General features: G+C 41.4%; 1 protein-coding gene across 1 annotated transcript; it reads right to left on the bottom strand.

Moving 5' to 3' along the window:
* Positions 1–7,061: 7,061 nt before the first annotated feature.
* LOC130034222 (transcription elongation factor A protein-like 4) lies at positions 7,062–8,537 on the bottom strand. The gene is made up of 2 exons (XM_056125791.1): positions 8,486–8,537; positions 7,062–8,096 (listed from the first exon to the last, which is right to left on the bottom strand). The coding sequence occupies exon 2, from the start codon at positions 8,067–8,069 to the stop codon at positions 7,449–7,451; it is 621 nt and encodes a 206-aa protein (XP_055981766.1). The 5' UTR covers positions 8,070–8,096; positions 8,486–8,537; the 3' UTR covers positions 7,062–7,448.
* Between the last annotated feature and the right edge of the window lie 7,351 nt (positions 8,538–15,888).

Here is a 15,888-nt window from a genome sequence, read left to right as displayed (position 1 = left end):
GGGTGGGGAGAAGAGACCAGCTCAGCTTGGGCGATGCAAAGGAAGAGAACGACTTTCTTCATTTTCCCTTTGGTATTGTTTCTTTCTCCTCTTCCATATAACTCATTATTGTAACTTTATGTTCAAATTCTGATATTTTTCCTTCGTGATATTGAGTCCACTTGTTATACTTTCTATGATAGATTAATTTCATTCAATGTTATTTCATATCTAGCATGTCCATATCTTTTAAAATATATTATGTTTACTATTTTCATTGAGATTTTGTGATTTATAAGACTATTAATAATGGATTGCCAAGCACATAATTTCAACACCACACCCATGACCAATGAACTCATATTCCTTCCTCCAAGGACCCCAATCTTGCTCCCTTAAAGTATCTCCTTCCTTCACCAAGATATCTCTGTGGATCAGTTCCCCCATTATGCTGTCTTTGGCCATACCTTGCTGTATAATTTTATGTCTCACATATGACAGAGATCATTCTGTCATTCTGTACCTCTTTCTTTTTGACTGACCTCACCTTAGCATGCTATCTGATTGCATCTTTAAGCGGAAGACTGGAAATGATTCAGGGGCATGGATGAGAGTTGTGAGCACACTGGTAGTGGTGAGGCGAGATAACTCAGTACAATACCATGGACACTGACATTATTTTTAACACATAACCTAAATTATGTGTTTAAATAATTTAAAATATTTAAATAATTATTTAAATAATTATTAAATAATAATAAATATTAATTAAATAATTAAATAAAGAATAAGTTTAAATAAATAATTCCTCACGCGTGAAGGAACCTGCAGATGAACCCAGGTGTGCCGGACCCGGGGCTGAGATCTCCAAGCCTGCTCGGTTCCTGACTGGGCCTCCTCCACCCAGATCCCCCATCTTCCAATAGCTAGACAGTTAAACCCATCAACTGCCGTGTAACCCCATCAACGGCCAAGATCCAAAGACTATAAACCAAGCTCCCATACCTCTTATTCTCTAGTTCTCACTCTCAGAGAACGTGGTAGGCTACTGAGAGTATCCTGCCTACATATATGTCTGTTTTAGTACACTTGTAAAGGTGATTAGAGGCTGCCCCAAAAGCCTCCATCCCTCTCAGAGAGACTGGGAAGCTACCGAGAGTATCCCGCCCGCACAGCAGAGCCTGGCAAGCTACCCATGGTGTACTTGATATGCCAAAAAACAGTAACAATGATGGTCCTCATTTCCATGACCCTGAAAGAGCCCCCCAATATGCCATCGGACTACACTAGCATTTGAGAAGAATGAATGGAGACGTTACTGGCGCCTGCTCGAGCAAATCGGTGAACAACAGGGTGATAGTGATAGTGATAGCGATAGTGAACCTAAATTAATAAACAAACACTGTTCTCCCGTTGTTCATGGATTTGCTCGAGCGGGCCCAGTAACGTCTCCATTGTGAGACTTGTTGTTACTGTGTTTGGCATATTGAATACGTCACGGTTTTGCCATGCGGGCAAGATACTCTTGGTAGCTTGCCAGGCTCTCCGAGGGGGGCGGAGGAATAGAACCCGGCTCAACCGGGCTGGCTGCGTGCCAGGCAAATGCCCTACCTCTGTGCTATCATTCAAGCAGATTAATAAATAAACAAATAAATGGACCTAAAATAAAAAAGATCTTCAGTCTCTCAAAGTATTTATATTCCTATCTTTTTTTTGATACTTTGGACGTGTTTCTCTGTTTATTTCTTTAAGTACACTGAGGTTTGCTCTGAAGGATCTTGATCCTTTGTCTGTTAATTCCTCCATTTTCGTGTCTTTATTTGGCCCTCTGTAGACCTGCCATTTTTTTGAATTGTATCTTATTTTTGCAATGGTGTCCTGCAGTAGTTTTCTGCATATGAACCTGAATTCACTTCTATTATCTTCTTGCAAGTGGAATTGTGATTTTAGTGCTGGAATTCTCCTTTGGTTTTATGAAAATGAAGGAGATTGTTAAGTCAATGTCAGCGAGGAAATGGAAAACTTCTATTGATAGATCTGTGTTGCCAGTAGAATTTGGGAGGGGTTCAGTCCAGAGGGCGAGCTCCTAGGCCTCTGTGGCCACTCTTATCTGTTTCTGCCAACAGTCCACCTTATATTCTGTAATATAGGAAAGAAGAGACTCAACTGGTTCAGTTGCTGCTAGCTCAATAGATTATGACTCAGGATTTTTGTTGTTGCTTTTTTCCCAGAGATTACTTTCTTCCAACAACACAGTCTGTTATCTCTTACAGAGAGAAGGAAATTTGTAACTCACACCTAACTACTCCAGGCCTGTTGCTATGGGAAACAGCTTCTTGGCTAAGAAGCCTATCAGTAATGTTATTGTTACACTGCATCATTTTATTACTTCATTCTACTGTAGATCTGCCGTTTATGTTTGATTTTGATACTTTTGGTCGGATGAGTGCTTTTTAACAAAGGTACGATTATCTGTCATAGCTTTGAGGGAAGAAACTGCAGACGAAAACACACCATTTTAAAAGATGCCTTCCATTTCCGATTGTTTATACTCATGATATGCTCTAAAGACGTATTCAGGTTCTTTTCACAAGTTATAGTAATACGTTTCTTTATGGCTTATCACTCCCAGTGTTATATACCTTAGAAAGGTATCTATGTCCCCATCCTAGAAAATAGACACTATGTAATTTTTCTTTTTGCTTGCCTCACTGTCCTCTCGTTATTCAGTTATTCATCGATTTGCTCGAGCAGGCCCAGTAACGTCTCCATTTTGAGACTTGTTGTTACTATGTTTGGCATATTGAATATGTCACGGATAGCTTGCCAGGCTTTGCCGTGCGGGCGAGATACTCTAGGTAGCTTGCTGGGCTCTCTGAAAGGGGCGGAGGAATAGAACCCAGCTCTGTCGGGCTGGCTGTGTGCAAGGCAAACGCCCTACCACTGTGCTATCGCTCAGAACTTAATGCTTGCCTCATAGTTTTCAATAACTATATCTGAGATCATATTGAATATATCAGTGGCCATTAGCCACTAGTATAATCCAAAATTACTTAGGACACTTGATAAAAGTGAGAATGGTAAAATTCAACTTAAGATGTCTGAAGTGATTTAAGAAGCGTTCATATTTTCAACAGTCATCCAGTGATTCTGAAATTAGCATACTTAAAACACACATAGAAATTAATAAATAAAATTAAATAAAATTAATAAAATGAGACTATAAAAACCAGCTCCCGGAACTGCGCGGCCACGAATGCCATCCTATTATGACATCTTATTATCTCATTCCTACTTTGGACAAACAGGCAGGCTACCGAATGTAGCCTGCCCACATGGCAGAGTCTGGCAAACTCCCCGTGGCGTACCCAATATGCCAAATACCAGTAACAATGATGGGTCTCATTCTCCTAAAGAGCCTTGAATATAATCTCAGGGCTAGGATGAAGGAGACGTTACTGGGGCCTGCTCGAGGCAATCGACGATTAACAGGATGATTTGTGATTTTGTGATTTTGTGAGATAGGGTTAAGTATGTGTTTCAAACCCTTCATATAGAGTTCAATTTTGAACTCCAAATTCATTTTCTAGAGAAATCATTTATGTATACTGGAAAAAGTTGGAGCAAGAAGTCCTATCTCAGCTGTTACTTATTTTCAAATATATTAAGAACTTGGGCTGGAGCGACAGCATAGCGGTAGGGAATTTGCCTTGCATGCAGCCAGCCAGGCCGAGCCAGTTTCGATTCCTCCTCCCCTCTCGGAGAGCCCGGCAAGCTACCGAGAGTATCTTGCCCGCACGGCAAAGCCTGGCAAGCTACCCGTGATGTATTCAATATGCTAAACACAGTAACAACAAGTCTCACAATGGAGACGTTATTGGGCCCACTCGAGCAAATTGATGAACAATGGGAGGACAGTGACAGTGACAGTGATTAAGAACTTATTACTTGTTAGACAATGTGCTGGGTATTAGCATTAACACAAAGGAAAGACAGGCGCTGTGTTTTGATACAAGAATAATGTATTGTTTCTCAACTTGTCTCTTTTTTTGAGGCATAACCTGCAGTGCTCAGAGGCCTTGAGGTCAATCACAGCTGTATTAGCTTCCAGATGTGCAAGCCTGCTGGTTCCATGTTTGGACCTGATAATACAGTGCTCAGGCCTAGTGGTGCTAGGAACAACCAGGGCCGAAGCAGTTCTTGGAGGATATGACGTCCAGGAGTTTGAACTCTGCTTCTTGACTCACTCACTATATTGAGATATTTCACAGACCCCCCCATTTCTCAATTTTTATTTATCTATTGGGTAGTTTGGGCCATACCTGGTGGTGTTCAGGGCTTATCCCTGCTTAAGATAAATTTCTCCTGGCAGTGCTCAGGGAACCACAAATGGTGCTGGGGGTGGAACCAGGTTCAGCTGTGCACAGGCACGTCCCTTTGCCTCTGTACTATCTTTCTGGCTTGATTTTTAGGGGAGGCACACCCAGAGGTACGCAGGGGTTATTTCTGACTCTGCATTCAGGAATTACTCCTGGTGGTGCTCAGAATACCATAAGTCAAACTCGAACTGGGCATATAAAAGACAAACTCACGACCCTCTGTATTATGTCTGTAGCCTCCAAAATCTCAATTTTTATAAAGGACTTTAGCTCACACTCAGAAATTTCTTCATCACAATTCAGAGTGTAAAAGTATAACCATATGCATATTGCCGAAATACGTCATGAAATGTTATGCACCTGCAATGCAATCCAGTATTTACAATATGGTTCAAATTAATATTATTCTAGCTTATTTCATTTTTAAAATTGCAGGTATGGGGGCTGGAGCAATAGCACAGCGGTAGGGCGTTTGCCTTGCACGCGGCCAACCCAGGTTCGATTCGCAGCATCCCATATGGTCCCCTGAGCACTGCCCGGGCTGATTCCTGAGTGCAGAGCCAGGAGTAACCCCTGTGTGTCGCCAGGTGTGACCCAAAAAGCAAAAAAAAAATTGCAGGTATGTCTAAAACTCAAATAGCAATAACTTTGTAAATCACAGTGTTTTAATAAAATAAATTTAAAAAAATTAGGTTTTGACTTGCTGAATTTTCAAGCTCTACTAATGTAGGGAATGTAGTATTTCTGTTTTGACAAATAGGTCTAATTATTAATTTATAATATGCATTATAGTATTATAAAATTAATCATAACACATATATTTATCCTTCAAACCACATACTTTGTGTGAAAGTAAGAGTGGGTGGTTAAGAAGACGCTACTTTAAATATTTGGTGCTTCTCAAATTTTAATGTGCCCGGAATGGCCTGCAGATCACGTCAAAATGTAAATTCTGATTGAGTGGGTCTGGGATAGGAACCTCAGATTCTGCATTTCTAAGTATCTATCAGGTGATGCAGGGAGTTCTGCCATTGACCAAAACTTAACTAGTAGTATTCTAAAATCCACAAGTGATGGTAGGTGTGTTAACCTTGTAAAGTAGAACCTGGCAGAAGTTTCTCAGCAAATGATTTCCTTAGTGAGATGAGACCAGTATATGCTGCTTGGAGTTCACATGGCCCCACATAGCTTAATCTGATGAAGAGACAGCTATATATGAAAACCTGTTTGGAAAGAAACATGGAAAGTATAGTTTTGCTAAAAATCAGAAACCAATTAAAGACTAAAGCATCACTGAAGTATCATTCACATTGCTAAGTATTTAGCATCATCATTTACATGGCTCAGTATAGCTCAAATGTGGAAGAAATTGATTTATTCACACATCTAAAAATCTTGGGATGGGCCAGATTTTAGTTCACTGGAAAAGAAAATAAAAAGAAAATCAAAATCAAAAATCAAAGAAAAATTAATTATGCTTTGCCATCTTGAGAACTCCAAACCTATAGCATCAGTGAGGGCCTATGGAGTGCAGGATTCAAGTACTATTCCCAAAAGGCATGATAGTACCCAGAGTATTGGCACATCCCTTTTGATTCCCTGAACCTATTTCTAGGTACTCTTCTTAAGGAGTTCTGGTCTTGTTAGTACTGGGGACAAGACAGAAGCCAGGCCAACACGCACTCAGTATCTCACCTGATCCACTATTTGTTAATGTGTAGACAGTAGTACTTCCATTTCACAGATGATAAAATTGATTCTTAAATTACTGGATCAATTCCTCTATAATCCCAGAAATAATGTCTCTTATGTCATTTCAGGTTCTTATAACACTTTTTTGTTTTGGATTTGGGGCCATAATCATTCAGTGGTGCTTATGCTTCGGGGACCACATGCAGTGCTTGGGATAAACCAGGGTCAGCTGAGTGGTGCAAGGCAAGCATACTGTACTATTTCTCCGGTTCCTTGGCAATAATTTTTTCTCTTGTTTTTTAATTGAATCACCATAAGAGTTACAAATCTGATCATGATTGGGTTTCAGTCATACGGTGTTCTAACACCCATCCCTCCACCAGCGTACATTTCCCACCACCACTGTCACCAGTTTCCCTCCCGCTACCCTCTGCTCAGCCTGTCTTTATGGCAGGCACTTTCCTTCTCTCTCTCTGTCTGCCTCACCATCCTACTCCCCCGACACCTTTGTCTCTCCCTCCCCTTTGAGGCATTATGGTTTGCAATATAGGCACTGAGAGGTTATCATATTTGTTCCTTTACCTACTTTCAGCACATAGTTCTTATCCAGTGATCATTCCCAACTATCTTTGTCATGGTGGTCCCTTCTCTATCCCAAATGCCCTCTCCCCTAGGACTTGAAGCAGGCTGCCAACTGTGGACCAATCCTCCTGTCCCTTGTTTCCCTGACAATAATTTTGAGTTGTCTGACAAACTTCATAAACACACCGAATTCTTTGTATTGCTTCTAGTATGTTGTTTTAATTAAAATATGTTGCTATTTATTTTAAAAGGTAATCTCTATTACTTTGGAAAAATAAGCACATTAACAGAAAGGCACCGAGGAGTCACTTATAATAAAACAACCCAGAAAACTATGATAACCCTTTAGTGAAAATGTTTTTCTATTTTACCTGTACATAGATAAACTACATAAGTTTATTGTTTCTGAAAAAAAGTGAACCATTCCTGTAGATGTTATAAACTGCTTTATTTTTCAAAACTTCATATTTTTGTAGTGCACACGAGTGAAAACACATACTTATAGGACACTCTGAATGGGTCAGAAGGCTACTGAAGAATGCCACCTAAAGCAATGTATCAGAATAAGATTAACTCAAAGGGCCTGCAAAACCAACATAATGGGGGAAATGACTCACACATCTGAGTTGGAGGGATTAAAGGGAGAGGAGTTGGGGTCCTTGGGGGAAGGAGGTGGGTAGAATGCTAAGTGGCATCATGTCAGATTCAAATGCACAGAAACACTCATTAACAGTATTATAAATCACAGAACATCAATCAAAAGAAAAAGTTTAAAAAATGTAAAGCAAAGGAACTGGCAAAAGCTTGTCGGGGGGATTAAATAGGAGAAGTGTCTTCAGGGCCCTTCTGTGGGGCCATGCCACCACCCTGATTTTCCCTTGGACCCCTTGGCTGAGAGGCATCCTCTGATCTTTTATGCATACACATAAATCTCCCCAGTTTGAGTCTGGTTTTCTTCACTTCATCCTCCACCCAAGCCATCTTGTCAAATTCTTTTATCATCTCCTCATTGCTCAAATGCTTCTCATGTATGGCCTCTTTATGTTCTTTGAGGCACTGAGCCAACCCCTTGGTTTTTCTTTTGACTTTCCTGGGTACATCATCCTCAGCTGGACGCTTTTCTGCAGCCCTTGGTTCACTGGTTGGCTTTTCTTCATTTGCTTTTTCCTCACTCTCTAATTTTCCCTCACTTGCTGGCTTTTCCTGGGTCTCAGGGTGTTCCTCTTTTACATTTTCATGCTCTAGTTTTGCCTCATTGTCTACCTTTTCATTCTCTATTAACATTTCATCACCCGTTTTTTTCTCATTGTATAGCTTATCAGTGTTGTCTACAGTGGAAGCTACTTCTTGCTTTACCATATCCTCTGGCTTTTCTTCACTTTCCATATTCCCTTTGTTCTCAGATATTTTTTCATTTTCAGAGTAGGGTTTTTCCATATTGAGACTCGCACTTCTTTTTCTGTACTGGAGGATGGGACATGGGGTGGGGAAAAAGAGACAAAGAAAAGATAAGGACAACTGAGAATTTGAGCGTAGAATCTGTCTCTCTAGTTCTGATTACTCTACATTCCCCTGGACTAACCCGATGGTCTGACTGTGCCTTCAACAACCTCTACACCCCTGACTTTCCCCAACTTTATGCCACTGTTTCTCTCACACAAGCCAGTCAACCATTCTTTGGCAGACTTTACCAAAGAATGGTTCAGGGGATTTTAGTGTGTACAAATGGGTTGGGAGTTTTGAAGCTGAGCCCCAAATTCTGTTTAGAACCAGTCTTCCACTTTACCCCCCTGCCTCCACACCACATATGGGTACTTGATCAATGCCCCACCCGAAGAATCCCTTTTACTGACCTACAGGGATTCTGGATGACAGTTCCTCCTCCTTTTCTAGCTGTGCAGAGCGCTGGAAATTGACAAACAGACCTACAGGAGACAGGAGCAGGAGCCATGCATGAGGTGGCCTGGGGTTCTTTTCCATAAGCCAGGCCCTTCTCCCCGCTGGTCCCCTCCCCACCTCTCACGCCTCCCTCCCCTCTGAATCGCAGCCGCCATTACTTTCCAGGCCTCTGGCGCAGGCCAAGATGCTGTCCAAACTGTTCTGTCTCCACGTTTTCTTCCCTTTCAAGCCCTCCACCCTTTCTGCGGCGGTTAAATTTCCTCCTAGGCGCAGCGCACGAGAGGGGGCTCTTTCCAGAATCTACGTTTCACTGCTGCACTGGCACAGCGGGGGCGCTCCCCTCCCCCTTCTTCTCCCCTTCCCCCCTACACGCCCCGAATCGCTCGGAGCTGGGAAAGGGAGAGGGCGCCAAAACGAGGGGGGTGGAAGACGCGACAGGGCTGTGGCCGCGGTCTCCCTCCCTCCCTGCATGCTCCGGGTCCCAGAACCCCTCTCACCAACCTCCCGGTCTCGAGCCCTCATCCATCCCTTCCGCAGCGGGGTCCACCTCCAGACCTGCATGGGGACGCCGTCAGCGCCCCCTTTACACTGACCTGCCCGGCCCGGGGCAGGCCTGCGCCTCCTCGGGCTCGCCGAAGCCGGCTCGCCCCTCGCCCGCCGCTCCGGCAGCTCCGGGAGCCCGTTCCACGCGGACGGCAGACACCAACCAGGAGTAAGGCTGGCTGGGGACTGCTACCCACGTCGGCGCCCGGCCGGTCACGTGAGCGTGGCGTCACTGGCGCTCAGCCCCGCCGTCCCGCCCTCCGCCCCTCCCGGGGGAACTGGACAGCTGCAGACTGGGGGCAGCTGGTAATGGCAAGGCGGAACTCACCCAGCGAAGAGGTGGGCAGCCCTCTGACTGCAGGTGCTTTATCTGGTGCATACTAGCGCCCGGCACTGCATCCTTTGGAGATGCCCGTGAGCTCCAGGTGTGAGACAGGGAACTCCCTGACTTGACACAGAGAGATACCTGACTTGACCTAGAGAGCCCAGCACTGAGACCATGGCCCTCTGGCAAGACAAGCTGTGGCTGGTTCCAGAGCCTTGTGGTGGTACCTGCCGGGGGAAATGAGCTGCTTCTTTTTCTCCTCTGAGAACATACCCTCTCTCCCTGATGTACTCTTTTGATTTCCTTCCAAGCACAGATGATTCCCACGTCTACCTCTGAATCTCAGATCCTCCTTAACACTGTCTACTAGACAACTATGATCATAGACTATAAAATTATTTCTCCTACTTCCCTTTGCTTCTTTCACCTTTCTCCACAGTGAAAATTAACAGGTGTCCTGCTTTTATCTAGAGATAATGTCAGCAAAATTGTCATTTAAAAGTGAAGTGCTGAAATATTTTAGCTTCATATTTTATTTAAGTAATATTAATTTTCTAAAGTGAACACTTTTATATTTTAGTCGTATGATGTTACCGAGGTATGAGTTTTGTCTCACTGGGCCTTTTAAGTACAAATCTTCCCACCAAGGCATCCTCAGTCCAAGGATTTGTTTTACATGGGAATTGTCTATTCCTTTTTCTTTTTTTCTTTATATACCACTAATGGGCTGGAACGATAGCACAGCAGGTAGGGTGTTTGCCTTGCATGCGACCAACATGGGTTTGATTCCTCTGTTCCTCTTGGAGAGCCTGGCAAGCTACCGAGAATATCCTGCCCACATGACAGAGCCTGGCAAGCTCCCTGTGGCGTATTCAATATGCCAAAAACAGTAACCACAAGTCTCAAAATGGAGACGTAACTGGTGCCCGAGCAAATTGATGAACAACTGGAAGACAGCGCTACAGTGCTATGCCACTAATGTGTCAGATAATCAGGTATTTGTCTTTGTTCTACGACTTATTTTGCTTAGAAGGACATATTCAAGTACCATTCCTATGCAACAAAAGGCCATAGTCTATACTTTCTCACATCTGATTAGTATCCTGTTGTTTACACATCCACTCATCTGTTATTGGACCCTTGGGTTATTTCTAGATCTTTTCTATTAGTGTTTTCGTGGTCTTTGGATATATAGCTATGTGTGGGATTTCTGAGTTTTGTTGTTCTAGTTTTTATTTTTCTTAGAAACCTCCATACTGTTTCCCATAAAGGATCAGTCAAATTACATTCCCACCAACATTGAATGAAGATTCCTTTTTCTCCACATTCACGATAACACTTGTTATTTCTGCTCTCTTTGATATAGTAAATTACCAATACTGTGAAGCTATATCTCAATAGTATTTTATTTTGCATTTACCATAATAAGGTATTTTGAACACTTTTTTTCATGTGCCTATTAACCATATATATATCTTTTTTTGTTGAAATACCAATTCAATTCTTGTCTCCAGTTTATGGTGGTGTTTACATTTATAGTTCTTTATATATTTTGAATATCAGCCCTTTGTCACATCTTTGATCTCTGAATAGTTTTCTTATTCAGTAGACTATCTTTTTTTTGTATTGGTGATAACTTACTTGGTTGTTCAGAAGCTTTTTAGTTAGATGAAACCCCATATGTTTATTTTGTTCTTGCTGATGAAGTTGTAACCATAGGTGAAGCAAATATGATTGTTTACCTATTAAGGTTTAACATATGTCTTTAACTTTTCATAAACTTTTGTGTTTGGTGTCATCTATTTTATTTATTTCAATGTAGCAATCTAGTCACATTTGTTGATGAAACTTTCGTTTCTCCATTTTATGCTCTTGATTACTTGGTCATAAATTCACTGTCCATGTGTCTAAGGGTTTCGTCCTGGGCTCTAAATTCAATTTAATTTGGGGCTGGAGTGATAGCACAGTGGGTAGGTGTTTGCCTTGCACGCAGCCAACTCCAGTTCGATCCCCAGCATCCCATATGGTCCTCCAGCACTGCTAGAAGTAATTCATGAGTGCAGATCCAGGAGTAACCCCTGTGCATCGCCAGCTGTGACCCCAAAAGCAAAAATAAATAAATAAAATAAATAAATTCACTTTAAAAAATAAATTCAATTTAATTTAAGTGTCTGTTTTATTCTGACACTACATTGTTTTGATGATTATATCTGTATAGTATTGTTAAAGTCAATAACTGCAATGCCTCCTATCCTTTTTTTCATGACTACCCTGTCTGTTTGTAGACTTTGTGATTTATGTAGATTCTGTGGGTTTGAACAATGTCATTGTAATTTTGACAGGGATTGCAATGACTCTGTATATTCTTTTGTGTCAGCAGGCCAATTTTACAGAGCTAATCATTTCAATCAATCCATGCACATGGATAATCTATTTTCCTATATCTTCTGTTTCATTCATTGACCATTTATAGTTTTAATGTGTATGTCTTTCACTTTGTTTGTTGATTCCTTGGTACATAATTATTTTCTCAGTTAATATATATATATATATATATATATATATATATATATATTTGGCTTTTTGGGTCACACCTGGCTATGCACAGGGATTACTCCTGGCTTTGCACTCAGAAATTACTCCTGGCAGTAGCTCAGGGGACCATATGGGATGCTGGGAATCGAACCCGGGTCAGCTGCGTGCAAGGCAAACGCCCCACCTGCTGTGCTATCACTCCAGCTCCTCAGTTATTGTATTTTAAAAATTTGCATTATTATTGAGGTAACATGGTCTGCAATATTATTAGTGCTTATGCTTTGTGGCTACAAAATTGTTGCTGCTCTACCATCAACAAAGGGCCTATATCACTATATCACTTCTAGTCAGCCACATTCCTCCTCCTCATCCCCATCCCACAACTGGCTTGGTAATCTGTTGCCACAAGTGCTTCTTTTCATTTGTCTTTGTTTCTTTATATACCACATATAAGTGAGCTCATCCCGGAAGTTTCCTTTTACATCTAACTTATTTTTTCTTAAAACAACAATTCAATAATGCTCAGTGAAACGAGGAAATCAATAGAAAAGAGCATCAACTAAGAGGGAGAAACTATGAGAAATAACCAAGCAGAAATCACTGAGAAAAAGAGTAGAGCAGCTAAAAACGAATCTCTAAAAGCTGAAACTTTTTAGTTTCATCCAAGGTGTAGCAAAAGGCAAGATTTTAACTTTTATGTATAGCTGAGTAATATTAATTAGTGCATATTTAGAATAAAATTTTTATGCAATCATCTACTGTTGGGTACCTGAGTTGTATATATGTAGCATTGTAGTGAATATGTGTATATATCTTAATATATGTATCTACCATATTTGATAAAGTAATATATATATTACTTTATATTTATATTTGGGCTGGAGCAATAGCATAGGGGTAGGGCGTTTGCCTTGCACACAGCCAACATGGCCGACCCGAGTTCGATTCCTCCACGCCTCTTGGAGAGCCTGGCAAGCTACCCGTGACGTATTCGATATGCCAAACACAGTAACAACAAGTCTCAAGATGGAGACGTTACTGGGCCCACTCGAGCAAATCGATGAACAAAGGGAGGACAGTTATTTATATTTATATTTATATATTACTCCTGCCCCTGCGCCTGGCTGTCCTCACTGGGGCCCCTTGGAGGGGGTTGAGTTTCTCTCCCCACCCCGTCCCGAGAAGAGCCCCAGCAGCTGAGGACCTACGGAGCCAGCCACAGCCATGCTGGGACCACTCTCCACATGTCTGGATGGGCCTCATGCATGAAAGAACTGGCAGAGGAACCCAGGCATGAGGGTCCCCGGGCTGAGGTCTCCAAGCCTACCCGGATTGGGACTGGGCCTTTTCCACCCAGACCCCCCATCTTCCAGTAGGTAGGCGTCACACCCACCAGCTTCCGCCAATGCCAGGTTGGTCCCATCAACAGCCAAGATGCAGAGACTATAAAACCCAGATCCCGGAAGCGTGCGGCCGCATTTGCGGCCGCACAACATCTTATTATCTTTCCTTTGGAGAACCTGGCAGGCTACCAAAAGTATCCTGCCCGCATGACAGAGTCTGGCAAACTTCCCGTGTCATACTCAATATGCCAAATACCAGTAACAATGATGGGTCTCATCCTCCTAATCCTGAAAGAGCATTGAAATGGCTCTTTTAAAATCTCAGGGCTAGGTAGAAGGAGACGTTACTGGTGCCTGCTTGAGTCAATCGATGAATAACAGGATGATCGTGATCGTGAATATATATATATATATATATATATATATATATATATATATATGGGTAGGGTGTTTGCCTTGCATGCAGCCAACATGGCTGACCCGAGTTCGATTCCTCCGCACCTCTTGGAGATCCCGGCAAGCTACCGAGAGTATCTCGCCCTCACGGCAGAGCCTGGCAAGCTACCTGTGATGTATTCGATATGCCAAACACAGCAACAACAAAAGTCTCCAATGGAGACGTTACTGGGCCCACTCGAGAAAATTGATGAACAACGGGAGGACAGTGATATATATATATATATATATATATATATATATATATATCTTGGAGAGGCCAGCAAACTACTGAGAGTATCCCGCCTGCATGGCAGAGCCTGGCAAGCTAATTGTGGCGTATTTGGTATGCCAAAACAGTAATAACAACGGGTCTCATTCACCTGACCCTGAAAGAGCTTCCAATATGTTGGGAAAGACGGTAAGGAGAGGCTGCTAAAATCTCAGGGCTGGGACAAATGGAGACGTTAGTGGCGTCCACTCGAGTAAATTGAAGAACAATAGGATGACAGTGATACAGTGATACAGTGTTCTTAACTAGTGAGTAGTTTGTGTTCTTTGAATATCAAGGTCTATAGTCTCTGGGAAACATATAAATTATGTTTATATATTTTTTTAGAAATCCCCATATTGTTTTCTATAGAAGCTGAACCAGATATCAGTCCTACCAACAGTGAATGTGAAGTGATATAGCATTGCCATTTTGATTTTTTTCTCTGGTAGTCAGTGGTGATTAATATGTTTTCATATGCCTATTGATCATCTTTTTTACTGCTTTGAGGAAGTGTCTATTCAACCCCTTTCACCATTTTTGAAGGGGTTGTTTGCTTTGTGATTGATGTTTGTGTATTTATATTAGAACTTTGTCATATATACTGTCTGCAAACGGCTCCCACATTCAGTGGGGTGTGTTTTGATTTTAATCATAATTTCTTTCCCAGTCCAGAAACTTTTTAGTTTGTTGTGAACTCATTTGTTAATTTTCTCTTTTTGTATTCTTTGTCAATAAAGTTGAAAAATTGAAGACAACTATGAAATCAGTATTACAGAGAGTTACACCTCTGTTTTCCTCGAGGTATTGCATAAATTTGTATAATATTGATATTTATAGTCGATTTTTGTATTACATTTTGCGTATTGTGTGAAATGTGGATCCAGTTTTTTTTCTGGATAGAGTTAACCACTTTCAAAGAGACTTTCCCTCCTTTACTTAAATCAACCAACACCATTGTCATAAACTAACTTTCACATATCTGAGAAGTTAATACTGGGCTCTCAGTTGTATAAAATACATAGATGCCCATTTTATTTCATTATCACTATAGTTTTAACCACTATAATTTTATTTCATTATCACTATAGTTTTAACCACTATAATTTTATTTCATTATCACTATAGTTTTAATCACTATAAATTTATACTGTAGTTTAAATTCAGGGAATGCAGTGACCCCATGTACTTTTTATCTCAGGATTTATTTGCTATTCAGGGAATTTTATAGCTTTATACAAATTTTAATAGCATTTCTTCTGTTCTACGTCTTTGAGGGCTTGTAAGCAGCGAACTTTGGTTTGATACCCCTCACTCCACATCTGGTCTCCTACCATTGCAATGTAGCAGAAAAAGGGATTCCTGAATATAGAGCAAGGAGTGATCCCTGAAGCCCTGAGCATGGCTGGGTGGGTGTGGTGCAAAAGCCTCAAAATGCTTCTGGAATTTTGGTAGGGATTACATCCTGTCTGTGTAATGCTTTGGGCAGAATGGTCATTTTTTCAAAAAAATTAAGACTTTGTGATTTACAAAGTTAGTCACACTTGAGTTTTAGTTATAATATGTTCTAGAATCAGTTCCACCACCAGTGTAACCCCCTCCACCAGTGTACCCACATTCCCTACAGTCCTGCCTCTTTGACAGCACATTAAGTTTGGTTGTTGTGGTTTGGATTTCCTGCTTTCATTACTGACTCAGAAGTTTGAATGTATAACTATAGCACTCCTCTGTACCACTTATGTATCCAAAGCCCTGGGATGATTATTTTAAACAATGTTAATTCTTATAATCCATGAGCAAGGAATATTTTCTATTTACTTGTGTCTTCTTGTATTTCTTTCAATGACTTCACAGTGTGTGATCCCCAAACCCAAATCCAAAATTGCTCGAGCGGGCCCAGTAACG

This window comes from Sorex fumeus, unplaced genomic scaffold, assembly GCF_029834395.1.
Source record: "Sorex fumeus unplaced genomic scaffold, SorFum_2.1 ptg000058l, whole genome shotgun sequence".
Taxonomy (NCBI): domain Eukaryota; kingdom Metazoa; phylum Chordata; class Mammalia; order Eulipotyphla; family Soricidae; genus Sorex; species Sorex fumeus.
Note: the sequence above shows the minus strand (reverse complement) of the source record. Positions and strands in the feature narration are given on the sequence as shown.

What these genes read in the sequence shown, in the direction of transcription:
- LOC130034222 (XM_056125791.1), bottom strand. Translation starts at nt 8,069, where the DNA reads ATGGAAAAACCCTACTCTGAAAATGAAAAAATATCTGAGAACAAAGGG.